This window comes from Tursiops truncatus, chromosome 10, assembly GCF_011762595.2.
Source record: "Tursiops truncatus isolate mTurTru1 chromosome 10, mTurTru1.mat.Y, whole genome shotgun sequence".
NCBI lineage: Eukaryota > Metazoa > Chordata > Mammalia > Artiodactyla > Delphinidae > Tursiops > Tursiops truncatus.
In genome coordinates, this window is record NC_047043.1 from 63,079,018 (window position 1) to 63,101,418 (window position 22,401).

General features: G+C 42.5%; 2 protein-coding genes across 19 annotated transcripts in view; both read right to left on the reverse strand.

The window, feature by feature from the left end:
• Positions 1 to 22,401, reverse strand: part of MAP4 (microtubule associated protein 4) — a 169,696-nt gene that overhangs the window by 18,937 nt on the left and 128,358 nt on the right. The gene's annotated exons all lie outside the window — the stretch shown is intronic.
• On the reverse strand, positions 6 to 22,400 carry LOC117313917 (uncharacterized). Its single transcript, XM_073811116.1, has 2 exons — positions 16,169 to 22,400; positions 6 to 15,533 (listed from the first exon to the last, which is right to left on the reverse strand). Exon 2 carries the CDS (start codon positions 11,822 to 11,824, stop codon positions 10,232 to 10,234), a length of 1,593 nt encoding a protein of 530 aa, XP_073667217.1. The 5' UTR covers positions 11,825 to 15,533; positions 16,169 to 22,400; the 3' UTR covers positions 6 to 10,231.

Sequence of the window (22,401 nt, forward strand, 5' to 3'; positions counted from 1 at the left end):
GGGGAAAAGTTATGCTAAGCAAATGTTTTTCACGCCCATTGTGAAAATGCAAGTCTTTGCAGAGACACACCACTAACTAGCACTTCATTCTGAGAAAATCCAGAGCTATGCTGCTGAAAGTGGTCAAGACTCCCAAGTCCCCCTCACTGTGACGAAGGACAGTTTTAGACTCCAGAGATTCAAGCAGCCTGTCCCTGTGGAAAAGCAACTTAACTAGGATTTGCACAAATGCTCAGTGGAAGGAAATGGCCCTTGAAGTTTCGTTTCCCTTCCCTGGAGACCGGTAAAGGGGTTCTGTCACCCAACCACTAACTCCCAGAGCACATAGGGGACAAAAACCACTTCTACTAGAGTTTATCTCTTGGAATAAAGGTTGCTGAGAGATGGGATAAGAGCCAGAAGATCATCCAATGTCCTCCCCTTCCTTCCTTTCCCTGTAAAGCACCACTTTATGGAGGATGTGAGATGAACTTGATCTGGTTCTAGCAGTGACCCAGATTTCCAACAAGGCCGAGGAGACCCATGAAATCAGATCCAGGGCCAGAAATAAAGTCTACAGCCTAAGGCTACGCCCAGCAGCATCACTGTGGGGAGGTGACTCCAGATTTCAATAGGGCTATACCAGAAAGCATTAAAATACCATGAAATTTATAACCTGGGTGTGGGGAACACCTTTCTAACTGGCACAAAATCTAGAAGCCAAAAAAGATAAGTTGGACTACAGAAAAATAAAAAGCTTCCACGTGCCCCAAAAAACAATACGAAAAGTCAAAAGGCAAATGATAAAGTATTGGACCTTTAAAAAGTATTGAAAAAAGTATTGGAAAAAAGTATTGAACCTCACATCAAAGACACAGAGCTTATTACATAAACTACTCCTACAAATCAACCAACTCCTATAAAGGCCGAAAAGAAAATGAACAGGAAAAATGGCCGAAAGAATATGAACACAGTTTACAGAAAAAGAAATACAAATCACTTTTGAAAATATGAAAAGATACCATTTCTAACCTAACATATTGTCCAAAAGTCCTAAAATCTCAAAGTAGCTGCTGGGGATAATGTGAGGACATATGCTGCTGGAAGTGTGTGAAATGGTACAAATCAGATGCAGGGCAGTCTAGCAGTATCTCCGAAAATTACAAGTGCAAATAAATTCTAATCCAGAATTACAATTTCTGGAAATTTATCTTAGAGATATATTCACATACCTGCAAAATAGCAAATGTGTATGGTCTTTCACCAGAGCATGGTTCCTAAAAGCAAAGGACTGAACCCAGAAGTCTGTTAACTGAAAACTGGTTAAAGCATATGGCAGAAGTATCAATGTTATCTCTGAATTTGAAAAAATAAACCATGACTGATAGGGAACGATCTCTACTCAGTGAAAAGAAAAGCAAGGCACAGAACAGTAGGTATAACATGAAACCATTGTCTAGAAAAGACAATACGCTTCTATTGCAAATACACTTGTACATGCATTTTAAAAAAGTCTTTGGAAGAACGATGATGAAACAAAACAATGGTGACTTAATTTTGGGATGGGGTGGAGGACCAGGCACAAAACTAGGGAGCGTTAGGAGGCTTTATTTTAAAACTTTTTGTTTTGAAGTAAAGATTCACAGGAAGTTACAAAGAAATGTACAGGGAGGTTCTGTGTACCCTTTACCCAGTCTCCCCCAATGACACCCTGCATAACTATAGTACACCGGGAAACTGATATTGGTACAATCTAGAGAGCTTATCTGACTTTTCCAGTTTTACATGCATTCATGTGTGTGTGTGTGTGTGTGTGTGTGTGTGTGTGTGTGTGCGTGCGCACGCACGTGCACGTAGGTGTGCGGGTATGTAAGCAGTTCTATGCCGTTTTATCACATGTGTAGCTTTATGTAACCACTACTAAGAATCAAAACATATTAATTGTTCCATCACCACAGAGCTCCCTCATGTTACCCTTTTTTTTTTTAAAGCCACCCCACTCCCTCTGCCTTTCCAATCCCTTAATCTCTGGCAGCTATTAATCTGCTTGCCATCTCTAAAATATTATTTCAAGAATATTATATAAGTAGAATCACACAGTGTCCTACTTTTTGTAGCTGGCCTCTTTCACCCAGCAACACGCTTCGGAGGTGCATCCGTGTTGTACATGAGAAGTCCATGGTGTGGCTGTACCACAGATTAACCGTTCACATACTGTAGGACATTTTGGTTGTTTCTGGCTGTTTGCTATTATAAGTAAAGCTGCTACGAATATTTATTACAGGATTTTGAATAAAATAGGTTCATTGTTACTAAATGGAAATGCAATTAATTGTTTCTTACAGGTTGATAGTGTATCCTGTGGCACTGATAAACTCACTAATTAGTTCTAGGGGTTGTGAGGGTAGATTCCTTGGAATTTTCTACATAAACAATCATATCATCTACAAACACAGCCAGATTTTTTTCTTCCTTTCCAATCGATATGCCTTGTATTTCCTTCTCGTGCTTTACTGTGCTAACCAGAACCTCCAGTACTATGTTAAATAAGAGTGATGACAGCAAGTATCCTTGCCTTGTTCGCAACTTTAGGGTGAAAACATATAGTCTTTCACTATTAACTATGATGTCAGCTGTAGGTTTTTTGTAGATGCTCTTTCTCAAGTTGAGGAAGTTCTCGCTCTATTCTTTGATGAGAGTTTATCACAAATGGGTGTTGGATTTTGTTGAATTTTATGTGTTTATGATTTTTCTTCTTTAGACTTTTGATATGGATTACACTGATTGGTTTTTGATTATTGAACCAGCCTTGCATACCTGGAATAAATTCCACTTGGCTGTTGTGTATAATCATCTTAATATACTGCTGGGTGTGATTTGTTAGTACTTTGTTAAAAATTTTTGCATCTAAGTTCATGGGAGATATCAGTCTGTAGTTTGTGTGGTACTGTCTTTGCCTGATTTTGGTTATCAGGATAATACAGACATCATATAATGAGTTAGGAAGTGCTCCTTCCTCTTATACTTTCTGGCAAAGAATGTGTAAAATTGGTGTCAATTATTCTTTAAATGTATGGTAAAATTCTCCACTGAAACCATCAGAAGCTTTTTAATTAAAAATTCAATTTCCTGGGCATATACCCAGATGAAACTATAATTTGAAAAGATACATGCACCCCTATGTTCATAGCAGCACTATTTACAATAGCCAAGACATGGAAACAACCTATATGTCCATCAGCAGATGCCACGGATAAAGAAGATGTGGTGTGTATATATACAACAGAATATTACTCAGCCATAAAAAAGAATGAAATAATGCCATTTGCAGCAACATGGATGGACCTAGAGATAATCATACTAAGTGAAGTCAGTCATAAAGAGAATGACAAATATCATATGACATCACTTATATGTGAAATCTAAAATATGACCCAAATGAACATATCTACAAAATATAAACAGACTCACAAACACAGAGAACAGACTTGTGATGGCTAAAGGGGAGGGAAGGATTGGGAATTTGGGATTAGCAGATGCAAACTCATGTATCTGGGATGAATAAACAAGGCCCTACTGTATAGCACAGGGAACTATATTCAATATCCTATGATAAACCATAATGGAAAAGAATATTAAAAAAGAATATATGTATATATGTATAATGGAATCACTGCTGTACAGCAGAAATTAAAACAACATTGTAAATCAACTATACTTCAATAAAATAAAAAATTTCAGTTTCTTTAATAGCTCTTCAGGTTACCATCGTGGTTGAGTTATGGTAATTTGTGGGTTTTAAGGAATTGGTATATTTCTTCGAAGTTATTGAATTTGTGAGGATAAAGGTGCTCCTAGTATTCCCCTATTATGCTTCTAATGTCTGTAGTGATATCCCCTGTTCCTGTTATTGGTTGGTTGTGTCTCTTTTTCACCTTTGTCAGTTTTGTTAAAAGTTTATCAGTTGTGTTGGTTTTCTTTAAGAACCAGCTTTTGGTTTAATAAACTTTCTTTTCTGTTTTATTGTTTATAATTTCACTGATCTCTGCTTGTTTTGGATTTATTTCATTCTTTTTTTTTAGTTTCAGAGTGTTGATCTGAGACCTTTTCTCTTTTCTAATGTAAGTACTTAGTGCCACAAATTCCCCTCTCAGTACTGCTATAGCTGCATTCAACAAATTTTGACATGTTCCTTTTTCTTTTTCTTTGGCTGCGCCACAAGGCTTGTGGGATCATCCCCCAAAAAGGCATGGAACCCCAGCCCCGGCAGTGAAATCGCCGAGTCCTAACCACTCTACCACCAGGGAACTCCTGATATGTTCATTTTCATTCAGTTCATTGTATTTTTAAAATGTCCTCTGAAAACTTCCTCTCTGACCCATGGATTATTTAGAAGTATACTGTTTAATTTCTTAGTGACTGAAGATTTTCCTGTGGTCTTTCTATTATTGGTTTCTCATTTGTTCCATTATGGTCAGACAATATATTCTGCATGATTTCAATCATTTAAATGTATTGAAGTTTGTTTTATGACCCAGGATCCATCTTGGTGCATGTTCCACAGGCACTTGAAAAGAATCTACAAACAATAAATGCCGGAGAGGGTGTGGGGAAGAGGGAACCCTCTTGCACTGTTGGTGGGAATGTAAATTGATAGAGCCACTATGGAGAACAGTATGGACGTTCATTAAAAAACTAAAAGTAGAATTACCGTATGACCCAGCAAGTCTACTACGGGGCATATACCCTGAAAAAACCATAATTCAAAAAGACACATGGGGCTTCACTGGTGGCGCAGTGGTTGAGAGTCTGCCTGCCGATGCAGGGCACACGGGTTCAAGCCCTGGTCCAGGAAGATCCCACAGGCCGCGGAGCAACTAAGCCCGTGTGTCACAACTACTGAGCCTGCGTCCTAGAGCCCACGTGCCACAACTACTGAAGCCCACGCGCCTAGAGCCAGTGCTCTACAACAAAAGAAGCTCACGCACCACAACAAAGAGTAGCCCCTGCTCGCCACAACTAGAGAAAAGCCTGTGCACAGCAACAAAGACCCAACGCAGCCAAAAAAAAAAAAAAAAGACACATGTACCCAAATGTTCACTGCAGCTCTATTCACAACAGCCAGGACATGGAAGCATCCTAAATGTCCACTGACAGATGAATGGATAAAGAAGATGTGGTACATACATCACACACTGTGGTACATATATACCACATCCGTATATGGCTGGAATATTACTCAGCCATAAAAAGGAATGAAATTGGGTCATTTGTAGAGATGTGGATGGACCTAGAGTCTGTCATACAGAGTGAAGTAAGTCAGAAAGAGAAAAACAAATATTGTGTATTAATGCATATATGTGGTATCTAGAAAAATGGTACAGATGAACATATTTGCTGGGCAGGAATAGAGAACGGGAGGGTGGGATGAACTGGGAGATTAGGATGGACATATATACACTACCATGTGTAAAATAGCTAGCTAGTGGGAACCTGCTGTATAGCACAGGGAGCTCAGCTCGGTGCTCTGTGATGACCTGGATGGGTAGGAAGGGTGGTGTGGCGGAGCGGGGGGGTTTGGAGTTGGGAGGGAGGTCCAAAAGGGAGGGCATATATGTATACATATAGCTGATTCACTTTGCTGTACAGCAGAAACTAACACAACATTGTAAAGCAATTATACTCTAATAAAAAAAAAAGAATATTCTGCTGTTGTTAGGTGGAATTTCTATAAATGTCAAGTGGATGCTGTTGTTTGATGTTACTGTTAAATTCTTCTTTACCTTTACTAATATTCTGTCCAGTAGTTCTATCAATTGCTTAGAGTGGGATGTAGAAGCCCCCAACTACAACTGTGGATTTGTCTATTTCTCCTTTCAGCTCTACCAGTTTTTGTTCATTGTATTTTGTGTGTGTGTGTGTGTGTGTGTGCTGCGTTGCGTCTTCGTTGCGGTGTGTGGGCTTCCCATTGCAGTGGCTTCTCTTGTTGTGGAGCATGGGCTCTAGGGTGCACGGGCTTCAGTAGTTGCAGCAGGCGGGCTCAGCAGTTGTGGCTCACAGACTCTAGAGCGCGGGCTCAGTACTTGTGGCGCACGGGCTTAGTTGCTCCATGGCATGTGGGATCTTCCGGGACCAGGGCTCGAACCCATGTCCCCTGAATTGGCAGGCAGATTCTTAACCACTGCGTCACCAGGGAAGCCCATAACTTCTGTTTCTTTGCTGAGATTTTCTAGTTCCATTTGTTTCAAGAGAATTCATAACTTCTTCTTGAAATAATTTTATGATGGATTTTAAAATCCTTTTTGTATATTAGCAGGTAATCACTATTTAAATTTAGTGTGCAGGTAGTTTCAATAACAATTTAGTTCCCAGGGCCCTTGTAGTGCAATACAGGCCTGCTGTGTTTTTCTGGTTCCATGAGGCTGTCACTCAATCCCTGCTGGTGTTGCCTGCAAGGGCTCAAGGCACTTCCCTGGGACAGATGGTTTCACTGGGTGGGGGATGAGTGATGCTGGACCCACGGAATGCAGACTTTCTCCTGGCCTGATTTCTGGCTGCCTGATGCTGGTGGACTTCCTGTTTTGAAGCCACTGGGAGCAGGAAGCACCTAACTGGCCTGATGATGGAGGAAAGAGTGTAGCAGGAAACCTACCTACCTTTCCTTCTGCTACTGGGTAGAAGGCTGGTGCCGCTGGTCACCTAGTGGGGACAGGGGATGAGCTTCCCTGCCACTGTGGGTGGATCAGGCCTGCAACTGCTGCCAGGTGTGAAGTGCACAACAGGTAGGCCCTGATGACTTCTGCTGACACTGTACCTGCGAGAAGATTGAGTCCACCACCACTGCTGGATATGGGGAGGGAAATAGGGCTTCCCCGTTCCTGGTCTTTGGTCAAAAGAGAGCAGGTTTTTCTTTCTTTCTTTTTGCCTTTTCTTTTTCTTTTATCTATGCTTGTTGGTGATTCCAGGTTGTAGACACCCTCCAGTGCCCAGACAAGGACACGTGGAAGATTAAAAAGAAAAGCCAAGGGAACTCACTGCACTGTCCTTCCTCAAGTCCTGAGCCCTACCCAGCCTGCCCTCTCCCTTCTACCTTTCAGATTCCTTTTCTGATTATCTGGTGCATTCTTTCCAGAGTATTTAGCTGTATTTAGAAGAGATGAACAGGAAAAAGTGAATCAATGTCACCTTCTCTTGGAAGGAGATTTTCTAATGTATAGCATTTTGTACTTTTTGATGCTTGAAACCATATGCATTTCTAGTTGAAAATGGAATTTTTTTAGTTTTAAAAATATAAAGAAAGAAAACCACCCCCACCATACAAGGTATTGGTAACGCCTCTGTTATAGAGCAAGCTGAAAGAATATCTCACCAAATGTCTGACTTGTTGCCACTGGCCACTGGCATCAGACCACCATGAACATTTTTCAATAAGCACAGGATTTTTCAGCAAACAACATGAACACTTCATGAAGTCTCACTGCTTATGATATAAACATGCAACATCTCAACCTGCACAAGTTAAGTGTCACCCAGTGAAAAATGCATGACCGCCACATAAGCAGAAACCATAGTCTTCCTCCCAGATAGTGCTTCTCACCATGAGCCTCCTCCTTTGCTTCCAGGGTATATACCAGCCAACTGCTAGAGACCACCACCCAAATGTCCCTACATTTCCACAGAAGAATGTTCACAAAGAACACAAAACTGCTCCCTTCTGTTGCATCTTTCCATTATTTGTACTACTACTTGCTGGAAAACCCAGGCTCAAAATCACAGCATCATTTTTAACTCCCCCACCGCCGCCCCCCCCCCCCTTCCACACCCAGTTTTCAAGTCCAGTTGATTTCACTTCTGGTATACTTCCCCTATCACGTCCTCAGTAGTTCACCTTTTACTACTACATGTATCCAACTGTCGTCATGGGATTTTTTTGCCTTCAATCCTCTGTCTTCCAGTTTATCTTTTCTACTGAGAACAGGTGAATCCTCTCAAAGCCAAATTTGGGCCACTTTATTTACTGTCATAGGCAGTCAGGACAGTTTTCTGAACATGGGAGTAAGGTTTAAACAACTCAGGGAACAACTAAGCTTGGGTTCCAAACAACTTTCTAGATTTGTTATCCCATTATTTCTTGCCACAGATGTACAGATGGCTTTGGCATATTTGCTCAACCCACATCCTTCTCCAGAGGAGCCCCAGATGAAGTGGGCAGCTCAAAATGGCCAAGACTGGTGAAGAAGGTTTTGGTACCTGGCACACAGGTGACTGGACCAAGCTGAGACAATAAGATATACTTACTCATTCTTTCCCTAAAAGAAAGAAAATATGAAAACTATAGCCAAGCAACCTTGGGTTCCTGAGATATAAAGTAGGGCACAGAACCCAAAACCATGGCAACCAATGTCCTGTACAGACCAGAGACACAAAGGAAGCAAAAAGTAAGAGACGGCAGAGAACAGTTTCCAGAAGGGAAGAGAATGGAACACATGTTCAGGGCAAAGCAGAGGTCCTAAGTGAGACACACAATGGCTGTAGCTGGGCTACACTTCCTGAAATAGGATTCCCTGAGATTGTCAACAAATAGCTTTTTATAAATTTGAGTTCCTATGACTGTGTTTCTGTTCTTTGAAACTAAATAATAATTAAGAGAAGCCCCACAAATACTCATCATTGTTCTTTTACCTAATGTGAGCTGTCTGAGCTTCATACCTTTGCCTGGAAGGCTTTCCCTCCACTTTGTTAGGTTTCCAAGGCCACCTCCTCCCAAAAGTTTTCATGATTCACAATCCTCTCATACAACCCCCACCCCCCGACCCCTGCCACCCCAACTAGATCACAAGTCGTTCGAGGATAAGGACAATATCCAGGGCCTAGGTAGTGGCATATGATAGGTATGGTGAACAATGAATCCTTATATAGCTTTATCTACATAGAGTTTAGCAGTCAGCATTCAAACATTTATTAGGTGAACAGATCAGTGAGGTTTGTCAGTCATCTGACATTTTTTTCCTACCAGCGTGAACTTCTCTTAGTGTGAACTAGGACAAACTTGTTCTGAAATAAACAAAAATCTTCACTCATTACCACCTAGAAGGTATACGGCACTGAACTGGGCACCTGGGGATCAAGCAAAAGATGAGACAATCCTATCCAGGAGGCCCTTACAGTTCTGCTACAGTTAGAAGGAAGCGACAGCATAGGACACCTGAGTCTTATCATCTTGGAGTCATAAGAAATCATGGAGGAAATATGACGCTTTTTTGCCCACCTCTATTTAAAAAAAAAAAACACGCCACACACCTGCCAGTCTTCAAGGGTCCTTTCCACTTACCCTTCCCCCTAGAAAATACCACTTCTAATATTAAGAAAAAAATGAGTAAAACATTTTTGTAAAAATGTACTGAGAGGTATAAATACTAGAGGAAATGGTTCCTAGGAAAAGAGGCTATTTTTATAACAAACAAAACACATATTGTAAATCTCCATTAACTAGCTTGTGAATCACGGTCCTTTGTGCACAAACTGGACTCAGAGGAAAACAAGCTTTTGTAAGACCACCAACAATAAGACCCGTGGAGAGCTGGGGGTGGGGAAGAGAAGAAAGGGCCAGGAAGAAAGACAAAGCGGCAGCCGCAAGGACCGCAACATTTAGCTGTTTATTAACCACAAGTCTCTCCACTGTCCACTTTCCCTTTCCTCCCCTTCTCCCCACAAATCCTCCTAACACACATATACAGAGAGAAAACTAGAAGCAAGACCGGGTCAAACATGAAGAACAGGAAAAGAATATTAAATAGCCAGCTTTAAAAGGCTCTTTTTCAGCTTGAACAAAAGCAAAACGTTCTCAAAAGCAAAACGGAAAACAGAGCTTGCATCCAGGCTGCGCTACTTAATGAGAGGAGGTTAGTGCTGATAAAGCCATTGTGAATCCACAGTGACAGATTTTCAAGCAAGGAAATCAATCAGTTGTGATTGGATGATTTAGGGCTCGGGAATCATCTGGTTCAAACCAACAGGGAGCTGAGGGGTGGGAGGATGGGGGGAGGGGTGGGCAGGGTGACATGAGGTCAAGTAAGGGGCTCTATGTCTTACGCCTACCCCTCTCTGATGGGATTCGGACCACACCCTCAGTCCACACCATCTGTCACACCAACAGACGTGCAGGTTGACCCAGCTAGAGTCACTTTGTGCACTCTCTCGCATCACTCTCCCCAACCTTCCGATGCAAGGGAATTCAGCTTTCCCTGGGCAGTCATAGACTCCAAGCAGGAATGAGCCGCCTAACGCTCCTGCCGGTAATCTGCCACTTTGGTTCCTTCCTTGCCGTCTGCTTGTTCCCCATGGAGGCAAAATTTAGAAACATACCATCACGTGGGGTCTCTTCACACAGGAACGATGGAGTGCTCTGGGTTGTGGTGACCTCAATTTCCTTCTTCCCTGCCAGAACTGTCTGTCCTGGCCGTTTCTCACCTCCTCGGCAGACTTGGAAGCATGAATCCGCTCTAGTTTCACTAGTATCTTCTTGTCCTTTTTCCTTGCTGCTTACTTCAGGAATCTGCTCCAGCTTACCATGGAGATAGAACCCAGCAGTGCCCAGTTCCCTCTTCCCAGAGCTGCTGCTGCTGCTGTTGTTGAAGTGGGTCAGTTCTTCTCTCCTCTTGGCCACTGGTTCCTCGCAGTTGAAAGGAGGTATCTCTTCAGTAGGCAGAATGGGCAGTTCTCCAGGGTTCAATTTGTGGCTGGCTGTCTGTTCCTCAGCCACCGTCATGGAGCGCCTAATGGCAGGAGCCCCCAGTTTTTTGGGTGTGGGACTCAGCATTGGGCTACTGGTGAGGAGTAGCAGGCCAGAAGAAAGCTCTTCTTGGGCGGGAAGTTCAGGATACTTATCTGCAAGGTTGACAGCTGGGGGGACTGAGAGATGAGAGCACTCAGACAGGGCCCGGCGCATTGCCTTTTTCTGCTGGGGGGCTTGGTCAAGCAAAGCCCCCTCCTCGGTAGAACTCAATTTCTCCAACTCCTTATCATGGTCTTTGATATGAGAGCTGGCATTCACATAGTCCGGGGTGAACTCGACCCTAGTGATTGGTGGAATGGCAGTGGGTGAGTGCGCAACAGTGGGGGCTGGGTGGGCTACAGCCACCGCTAGGGAGGACTCATATTCGAGCTGCCCAGAGCTATCACTCACCACCCCAATCACCCGGCAGCCAGCAGGGATGCCATTCTCCTTTCCTGGAGTTCCTTCCCTTGAGTGCTGAGGGTCTTGAGCCACTGACACGGGATGGAAGTTGGGGTTCCAAACACTGGTTTCCTGCTCCTTAACATACTGGGTGGGCATGTCAGCAGCCCCAGGGAAATCCAGATCTGGCTGGCTCTCTGTCTCCGGCACATTCTTCCCTGCCACCGTCCCCGGAACTATAGTGGCTTTGTTTTTGTCTGGCCCCTCTCTGGGTCCCAGATGTAACTCGGCCGTCTTCTGGTGCACTGAGTTCCCCTCCAAGGGATGGCAGCTGTCTGCAATCACATACCTGCTCGCAAGGTGACCCGAGGTGGCTTGATACTCCTTGTCCTGCGCTTCAATGCCGAGCTCTTTGTCTAGCTTCCCCTCAAAGAAGCAGAGCTTATTCTGCTCCAGGAAGCTGGCATTCTTCACAAGCCCGTCTTTCAGCTGTCCGTCCATGCTGACATTCAGCCCGATCTCATTCAGCTTGCCCTCTGTCCTCTGCCACTCAAACCCAGCTTGGCTCATTTCTTTTGTGGAATCCACCCAGCACTGTGCAGGCTGGCCCTGACAGAGCTGGCCGGGAGTGGCAGTGCGTGAGGCTGGCTGCCTGTGTGAGAGCGACATCGCCTCTTCCACGGCTCTCCCCGCTGCTCCTGGAGCTCTAACACCACCTATGATCACAGAGCTGGCAGTGACATCACACCAGCATTCATGACTAAACCTGTCTTTCGCCCAACACTCCTCTCTCCTCAAGCAGTTGGATGATAAATGTATTTACTAGTGTGAAAGGAACGAAGGAAGAAGGAAGGAATGAATGAAAAAGAAAGAGAAAGCAAGGAACCTGCTCCTTTCTGCACAATCGAATGCCACTGTTAAACTGAAAATGTAATTTCCTGTTAACTGGCACTCTGTTTAGATCTGCAATTTAAAACACGGGATGGTGCTAATCTGGGTACTGAGGATAGTAATGATGCCGGCTTTCACCAGTATAGACACGTGTGTACCCACACACTCGCTTATGTGACACTATGCCCACACTTCCACTATCACCTACTAAAAAAACTGTTTTAAAAATAAGACTGATTTGCCAATCCTAAGCCATAACCCTTAAAGAACAAAGACTCCAAAAATTTGCTCAAAATTTCACTTAAAACAAAGAACCTTAATGTAATATCAAAATTGGAGGCATTCATTTCTCAGAGGAAGAGTAGTTTTGTTGTCACAACAACTTATCAAATTAACTTGAAAACTGACTTGCGTGAGTCCCCAAAGCCCAGTGAGAGCTCCATCTTGTAGCTCTGCATTGTGCAAGAGTCTAATAAGTGGTTCATTTAAAGGTTTCAGTGATCAGCACTTTGGGGACATGTAACCAAGTTGTAAGACACTTGTGTGACAATACATCCTCGCACTTTTACTCCTGCCCCGATCCCTCTTAGTTTCTTGGACAAGATGTGTCTCTCCCTCCTACACCAGCCCTGCCTGCTCTTTCCAGCCTGCTGATGACTTAGTTGCCACGGGAACACACTGCAGCAGTTCATCTTCCTCCGACCTCTAGGACTTAGGGACTTTGGCTATCTGTGGCTTGGGGTTTTAGCCGCCCACCAGAGCCCACTGCCCCCATTTAACTCAGCATAGTCCTTTGCTGCCCTGAGCTTTGAGTTTACAAACAGTACTTTCAGGATTGAGGTACCCACAAGAGAAAATTCTTGAAAAAAAAGTTACACTGAAAGGATAGGAAAAACTCTGCCTTGAACAAAGCTGATTTTTGTTGCCTAGCCTGTAAGTCGCTAATTGAAGTAACATAGGATATTGTGAAAGTCTATCAAGAATACAAGAGAAGGGCTTCCCTGGTGGCGCAGTGGTTGAGAGTCCGCCTGCCGATGCAGGGGACACGGGTTCGTGCCCCGGTCCGGGAAGATCCCACATGCCGCGGAGCGGCTGGGCCCGTGAGCCATGGCCGCTGGGCCTGCGCGTCCAGAGCCTGTGCTCCGCAACAGGAGAGGCCACAACAGCGAGAGGCCCACATACCGCAAAAAAAAAAAAAAAAAAAAAAAAAAAAGAATACAAGAGATGGATTTCCCTGGTGTCACAGTGGTTAAGAATCCGCCTGCCAATGCAGGGGACACAGGTTCGAGCCCTGGTCCAGGAAGATCCCACATGCCGCGGAGCAACTAAGCCCATGCACCACAATTACTGAGCCCGCGAGCCACAACTACTGAAGCCCACGTGCCTACAGCCCGGCTCCGCAACAAGAGAAGCCACCAGAATTAGAAGCCCGCGCACCTTGCCTCAACTAGAGAAAGTCCGCGTGCAGCAATGAAGACCCAATGCAGCCAAAAAAAAAGTGAAGAGATTACCAAGGCCCAGCCCAAGAAAGCTTCCTTAACTGGAGCCTCTGTACCCATTACTCAACTTCTCTACTTGCTATTCATACCCTGCACATAATATTCTCAATTCCCAACTAGAGCGCAAGAACCAACCCTAATATGTTTCCTGCGTTAGCATCAGTACCTAACACAGAGCTATGTTCATGGTCAGGAGTGGCAATGTTGCAAAGCTGGAAAAAATGTGAACTTAACCTCTGTCCTGAACATTAACTGAACTCATATATACCTCTCCTTCCCCTTGACCTTAAGTAGCTTAGCAGCAATACATGCGAAAGCACAATAAAGGTTCATTAGCAAGAAACTAGGGTCACCTTACTCTTCAGCAAAGCTCTCACCAAGGAAGAGCAAGGAAGGATGTATAATAAAATGAAAAATGAAGGTGGTGCCAGGAGGGTCATGATTCTAATTAGTAATGGGAAAAAATAAGAGATGAGTCTTGGGTATATAAAGGCTTGGTGATAAAACATGGTCAAATTCTGGCTTTCAAAGAATGAGGAAGGTGTGTCTTTATTCCTTAGCAATTGTCTGCTACTATTTTCCATTCTCAAGTGGACTTACATTTACGTTGGTGTCCTGTTACAGTGCTCAGCACTGTGAGCATCCCTTCACTGCTGCTTCTGAGTGGGCAAGCACGTCCTCCTGCTTCACTAAGAAAACATGGAGATCCAGAGGCTTTTACAGAGGGGAGGGGACAGAGTGGCTTATAGTTTGATTACACTATTGCTTTGCAACACGTACCAAGGAAGAGATCACACGGAACAAAAATTAATGTGTTTATTTCTCCCCAATGAGGTGACTGCTACCTGGATGACAAACAATGAGAAAAATCTAGTACAGAATAATTAGTAAAACCTGAGGATGACCCTGTCAGTGCCCTAGTCCAATTCAGAATTACAAACACAATCTCACTCAGGAATGCACATTCACCCACCGGAGAGAGTTGCATCAAGGAACTCAACTCCCCCACCCCGCCCCCATCACTGTGATATTTTATCAAGTTGGCAGATGAGGAACTTACATGAAGTCTTAGAAAGTTGAGTGTGCCCAGGTAAAAAGAAATGTACCTAAGAACCTGAAGACTTAAATTCTAGACTCAGTTGCCACTAGAATTCCTTGCCTCTGGGTTCTGCTTCTACTTATTCAGAACTCACAGAAATGTCACCTCCTCTGTAAAGTCTCCTAGACCCCTAACTCCTAAACTGAATCCTTAATGTTTACACAGAACTATACTTGTTCTACTTCTTAGGATTTGGAAACTACACCATAATCTTCTCTGTATGTGCCTTTCCTGGAAGCTTCTAGAAGGCAGGAATAAGACCTGTCCATCTCTGCTATGCAGGTGCCCAGCACAGTGCTTGATACAGTGCTTAAGTAGGCTCTCAAAAAAGTTCTGCTCAAGGAGGAATGGACGGATTCCTTTCACGGACTTCTATCATTTGACCTGATCTCTCCCATCGTTAAACTCATGTAGACAGGTGCTGATTTCGAATGTCCTTTGGGCTGAAGGTTTTTAAGTTCCATTCCGTCTGAGTCTGAGGAAAGTGCATGGACTTCCATGTGTCTGGTCAGAAGGCGACCTCTCTTTTATCAGACTGTATAACAACTTGTCAAGCTTCCAAGGGCTCTGGCACAGCTTGCAGGTCTCTGATCTCAGCAGATGCACTGGCAGATGTTTCTGGTTTTGCCTTGTGCCTTGAGCTAGTACTCAACCTGTTCAGGGCCTTGGTTTTGATAAGCTCCACAACTGGTTTCTCTGCATTCTTTCAGTTACCAAGGCAACAAAGCTACTTTCCAGATTGACCAAATGTTCCCTGTTACTGTCTCCAGGAAACAATTTCTAATAAATTATCATTACAATGAAAGTCGATACGTCTACTGATTACAATGATGGATGACACTCTACTAATAAAAGCTGAAGACTGTGAAGCTGCAATCTAGTTTCTTACCTGGAAGAAAATGATGTTTGTTTATATATAAATATACATGTATGCAAAAACATTTCAAAACCATATTCTACTAAATCTTAGAAAAATTTCTTAGTACATGTTTAACTCAAGAAAATCGTGATTCTTCCTGATTAACTTTCAAAAGTTGGGAGGCAGACAGAATGAAAAAACTGAAGCTAGTAATCTGACTTATGTGACCCTTGATAAAGGTAATTCATTTACCAGGACCCACAAAATGGAGGCCGCCCCCGTGGCTTGGCCCACAAATCTAAATCGAAGTCAGCCTGCACTTCACTGTCAAGGAAAGCACCTCACTGTCAAAGAAACCTAAAACACACCAAACAGTCCTTCGAATCAGCTTCAGCTAGCTCACCTTGCCCTAGAAAATTGGACCTGTTAGCCTTATAAGGAAACCCCAGACCTCCTAGCCAGTCATGCCCTATTTCCCCCAGTTGCCGCTTATAACGCTCTATAAAACTCGCTCTTGCCCAGAATCCCTCGGTAAGAGCGGTCCACTGTTGTCCGCTGTACTCCCCTAATCCATGGATTGTTCTCCCTTAAGTAAAGGACATCACACTCATTACTAAATTGCATTATTTTTGTCATTTAACAGGCAAAAGCATTAAAATGCTTACAGATGAAAAGTCCCCCAAGAAGTACAACTTGGAAATTCCAGGCCTTTTGAGTACTGAGCCTAGCACAGCCTCCCTGAAAAAGATAAGAGATTCATGCAAGGAAACTAGGTAAAAGCCCAACTCCCTCCACCAATTACCTCCAGTGTAAAGTTTAAGATCCTCTGCTCATGGAGGTACACACGACTCTCAGGACCCTTGAAGAGCTTACCTTCTTTTCTCCCCAATCTTGTCTCAGAATGTTTCTCCCTGCTGCCCACATGATGTATATACCAGTCACACCCAAATGTTTGCTAGTCCTCAAATATTCCATGCACTTGCACTTCACTATGCCTCTGTGCAGTCTATCCCCTAGAATGCCTTACCCTGCTTATCAGCTCTTCAAACTTCCAGACCCATCAAATGTCACCTCCTCCAGTAAGCTTTCTTTTGCTCTCCTAAGAGGACTTACTTTCTGCTCTGTATTCCCATGGCACATAGCTCATCCTTCTATTACAGAACTTCTCTCACTAGAGTAAAATTATCTGTTTATGTGTTTATCTCCCCACTTTGGAATCCTTGAGGAGTAAAAGCTGTGGCTTCTTGATCTACCCTTAGAATGTGGGAATAATGTTACCTGGCGTTTGCTGAATGAATGAATGAACTAAATACTAAAAAATCCAAATCATGTTGAGTGTTCACTATCAGCAGAGCAATAGAAAACGTTTATATGACAATCAGCTTTTTGCCTAAACTTATACAAATTACATCGTTGCTGAACAGTTTAAAAACTAGCAATTTCAATCTGCTCACAGCTGAGATGACCTACTCAATGTCACAGGTAAAAATACGCATGGACGTCCCCTCTACTGTCCACTTCATATTTCAAAGGAGTAAAAATTCCTGCAACACCAAAAGTAAGAAGCAAGTTGCATTTGCTTTCTTAATCTTCCAGTGCTGTCAGCCAGAGGATAAAAGTGAGGGAGCGTGAGGGGAAGAAATTCCTTTTAAAGTAGAACAACCAATAATTGCTGGACTTGTTTCACAGAACATTTAGATGCTCTGGCTCAAATAAGGTGAACAGTAGCACAGAACTGTTTGAGGGTTAAGAGTTTAAGAGAGTGCTGAGCGTATAGTAAGTTTCAATAAACAATAACTGTTTTTAGTTACTGAACATATAGACTCTCCCAATAAATTTCATTAATATACAGCTAGTAAGAAGAAAACAAGCCAGAGAATGAGAGGGTAAGTGGGAAGAAAGCAATTAGGAAACTTCACAAATGGCACTACATTTAAGATGTGGCGCAGTGGGTAAGAATCCGCCTACCAATGCAGGGGACACGGGTTTGAGCCCTGGTCCGGGAAGATCCCACATGCCGCGGAACAACTAAGCCCAAGCACCGTAACTACGGAGCCTGCGCTCTACAGCCCACGCACCTAGAGCCCGAGCTCCACAACAAGAGAAGCTACCGCAATGAGAAGCCCACGCACCGCAACGAAGAGTAGCCCCTGCTCGCCCCAACTAGAAAAAGCCCGTGCGTAGCAATGAAGACCCAACGCAGCCAAAAATAAATAAATAAAATTTTTAAAAAAAGGTATTACCAAATGGGCACTTCTTCAGTTGTAAGACTGTAGTGAGCTCTGAGATTACAAATGATTTTTTCATCTGCTGAGCATATTTTATTTATGTACAAGGGCCTTGAAACTGTTAGGATTTGAGGTTTATAAATTACTCCAAGTTTCACACCAAAAGAATTTCCCACCATAAACTGATATTCCCAGCTGTTGGAAGACTGTTGATGGGCTCAAGAAAACTGAAGAAAAAGAAATGAAGCCAGATAAAGGGAGAAATGGCTCTCACTATGGCAAAGGGAAGGGCCTATTTATGGAGACCCATGATAACTGTCCCTCTCACAGAACAACATGCCAAGTGCACTGCCACTCACAGCTCTCCTTGGCTTCCTTCCAGGGGAGCGACTACTATGGAGCCATCGCATATACCAGAGTCCAGTAAGGATCGCCCTTTCAACCTTGCTCTTCCCTGCACAAAATACACGGTCCCAAAAGAAGTCCTTTTCGGACAAGTTGAGCTCAGATTTCCTGAAGTATCTCAATGTTCCTTACTTAGAACAATATGCATAATATGTGAAGAAACCTTCTGCTAAAGTTTCCCTAAACTTTAGGCATGAAAAAATAACAGGAGAGGAATCATTAAGCTGAAAGAGACTTTAGCAGTATATTCATTTTCCCTACTTCCAAAGAAGATAAGCGTAGCAAAAGGTAACTCAATTATAATTTTAAAACTGTCATTAGACATCATATACAGTAAAGCTCTAAGCTGGGTGGTAGGGAGAACACAGGAATAAATCAAACACAGTCTCTGCCTAGAGAATAAAATGCTAGACAGACTTAAAAGACCTAGATTCTAATCCTAAATTAGCCTCTGATTAGTTTATGTCCTCATGATGTGTCTCCATTTTCCAACTAGAAAAGTGCTTAGTTATAGAGCTTGGATATTAAAATTTTAAAAATATAATTATTAATCATCGACCTTCATCTTTTTCTTTTTAAGAACCTAAAACTTCTGGAAGGTTCCTCTGAGGCAAGAATGAGGAAAGCATGGGCCTTAGAGTCAGAACGACTTGGGTTTAAATTCTATTTCTGCCACTTCACTATCAGTGTGACTTTAATATGGAGAGCCTCCATTTCCTCACGTGTAAAATGGAGAGAATCCTTCAAAGTACTGTTGTGTGTGTGTGTGTGTGTGTGTGTGTGTGTGTGTGTGTGTGTGTGTGTACACGACTATCCACCTACCTATCTACAGACAACTAGACATTTAGTATTCACTCAATAGGTGGCAGATGCTATTATTTTTATGGACACCACTAATAATATCTTTACTGTCCGAACACTGAAAACCATGGGTAACACCATCTGACCACAGGAGAGTTAACATGAATGATTCGAAGTGAGGAACAAAAATAAAATTTACCAAGGCCAGGTCTATTACCAGGCATGCATGAAACATCAGAGCCCATATGAACCCATAAGGGGTTACCCTGCCTAGTTCCCTATCACAAATCCAGGCACTCCCCATTCCACTCAGTCCCCTGCCTCAGAGCCCAGGCTTGCCTAAAGCTCTGCATCTGCACATTCGCCTGCTTTCTGAACATCTCTGAATAAGCATTATTAGAAACATACAAGATCTTGGGAATTCCCTGGCAGTCCAGTGGTTAGGACTCCACACTTTCACTGCCGAGGGCGGGGGTTCAATCCCTAGTCAGGCAACTAAAACCCCACAAGCCGTGAGGCCAAAGAAAAGAGAAGAAATATACAAGATCTGCACAAAGAAAGCACCAGTGAGGGACTAAGACACGTAAACCTGAACATGTGATGTTACTGAATATGGCATGTATTGCATGTTGGACAGAAAAACTCAACATATGCAACAACTCTCCCTAGGGTAATCTATATTTAACGTGATTTCAAGAACAAGACTGACTGGATTTCCCCCCCCACAAACCTATGAGCCAACTGTCAAGTATATATGAAATAATAAACAAGCAAGAATAGTCAGGAAGACTCTGAAAGATAGGGTGACATGTGGGGCTAGACCTATTAGATATTAAAATATATTATTAAGCCACATTGTGTTACTTAGAGCATGACAAAGGTGGCATTTCAGAGGGAGACAGAATATACAAACATAGTGAGACAACCAAGTAATCATATCGCATATTTCATAAACAAAATACACACACACACACACACACACACACACACACACACACACACATACACACACACAGAAACAAATAAGCAAATTCTAGACTGATCAAAGATTAAAAATGTGAAAAATTTAAAATATTTTTATGAACTCAGAGCAGGGATGGTTTTTATAAACTGGATAATAAAGGAAGTCATTTAAGAAGTAAAACACAAAATACATTTATACCAAGTAATAATTTTTTACCTATTAGACTGGCACACCTCAACAAAGAAGAAAAATCACACTAGTAGGAGAAAGTACAGGGGAACAGGTACTGGTCTATGCTCAGGGTGGGAGTATAGTTCTGGTGCAGCTCTGTGCCCCTATGAGGAACAATTTGGCAACAACTATCAAAAAGATAAACATATATTCTTCAAATCAGAGGTTCTAACCCAGAGCCCCTTTTTATTATACAGATGTATTTGTATAAGTATGTATGTACGTAAGTATGACATTCTGTATATACAAGATTAGTTTACGCACCTTGTTTCTAATAGAAAAAAAAAGGAAAACATCTGAACATCCATCAATAAAGAAGTGGTAAAATACATTAGGGTATCTCCACACAGTGAAATACTATACAGCTATTTAAAAAGACTGAGGCCCCTTTCTTTGTACTGATTTGTAAAGAGCTCTAAAATAACTAGGTTTACAAATCAAGGTACACATCGGTATGCATGATATGTCTCACTTTTATAAAATCAGGAAATATATATATCATTGATTCTTTATGCATAAATTGTCTGAAAGGACGTGTAAGACATTGTTAACACTGGTTGCTGGAGAGGGAAACGTGGATGGGGGTTAACAGAGGGAGGCAGACTTACATTTTACTGCATATCCCGTTCTACCATGTGAATGTATTAACCTATTCAAAAGTTAATTTTTGAAAATTATAATTTTACCTACCAAAATAAAAAAAGTATAGATTGTTCTCAGGGAAGGGGTGTGATAGAATTTAGAGAAGATATTTTGTCCAACATACATCACTCCCTCCTCAGCCACTCTACAAGGCTACTCCTAACACATGTCGCTGAGGGTGGCCTGGTCAAGGTAGGAGCCCAAAAGTTCTACAGCACCTGGCTTGCCTCCTCAAGAATCACAATAAATCCTCTTCCTACATTTTTCAGTAATACTGAGCTAAAAGAGATGCCTAAGTTTCAGAAAACTTACATGTTATCCTTTAATTACCACTGAAACCAAAGAACTGGTCTAGAACCTGAAACTAATGAACTGGAGAGAGGGCTGGGAATCTTAATGAAAGCTGGAAAGCACTTTACATACAATATCATTTTCTGCCTTGGCAACAGGGTAGCTAATGGAAGATAAAAACGGAAAAGATCAGAATGTTTTATGCAAATAATAGCTTCTAGGATTCTCTACTCACATGACACACGTTCCTTACCGGGTACATATTCATGCATAGCACAAGCTTTACCCAAAACAAGTCCATACCATGCAGAACACCATCTCATGATGAAGCCTCTCCAAAAGCCTAACTGGCTACACCAAGACCAACCAGTGTTTTTTCATTTCTGGAGTTAGTAGCTGCATCATGCAAGCTGGGAAACAGTGATTAAGTAATAGCATCATTTGTAGGCTGTGAACAGCCTCAAAGGCCATGATTAGATGTATACTTTTCAGGGGAAAAAAAAACCCTTAACATTTCTAAATCTTAAAGGAATCATCATCTTCTCAGTCTCCTCTCAATTACTTCACTGATTAGAGGCAAAAAGGGCAAAATTATGAGGAATCCTATATGGGCAAGTTTTACAGACTTGCCCATGGATATGGACTATGTTTCATGGACATAGGCTATGTCCAAACTCTAACCCCTGTGAAACTGTGGGCCAATGGCTGTAAGCAACAAACTGCTAAAAGATAGAGCTGCATCACTGAGAGATCATTTCCCACTTCTAGAAACACAAATAAAGTCTGTGCTTACCAATCTGGGTGGAGGCTACCATAAGGGGTTCATTTTCATTCAATCCAAAAGCAATTTGGATATTTAGTCCCACCAGCACAAGTTACATATGTATACTGGAAAAAAAAAATCCCACACACACAGCTGGACATGAAATGTTTTCTTTCCTCTTGTGAATCCTTATACAAAATAATGATATGATTAAAATTTGGCTGTAAACTTTACACATAGGAGGCACACTTTTTTTTTTTTTTAAATTTAAGAATATCATGGATGGTGATAGACTTTCTGCTAAACAATTTATTGTTTGAAATTCAACTTCCCCTGAAAGTCAAGGTTCAGTGCTGGGTAAAAAGGCATGCAACCAAGTCACCAGCCTCCCAAGCTGGACACAAGGCATGCCTTCGCTGCAGAAAACACATAATTAGCAGTTACAGGTCTTCATGCCAACAAACCAATGGTTAACAAGAATGATTAGAGTCTGGATGGAACCAAAGCACAAGCTCTTTGCCTTTCTGATGCTGACCAAAAGCCACAAGCACACACATTTCCCCACGGCAGGTT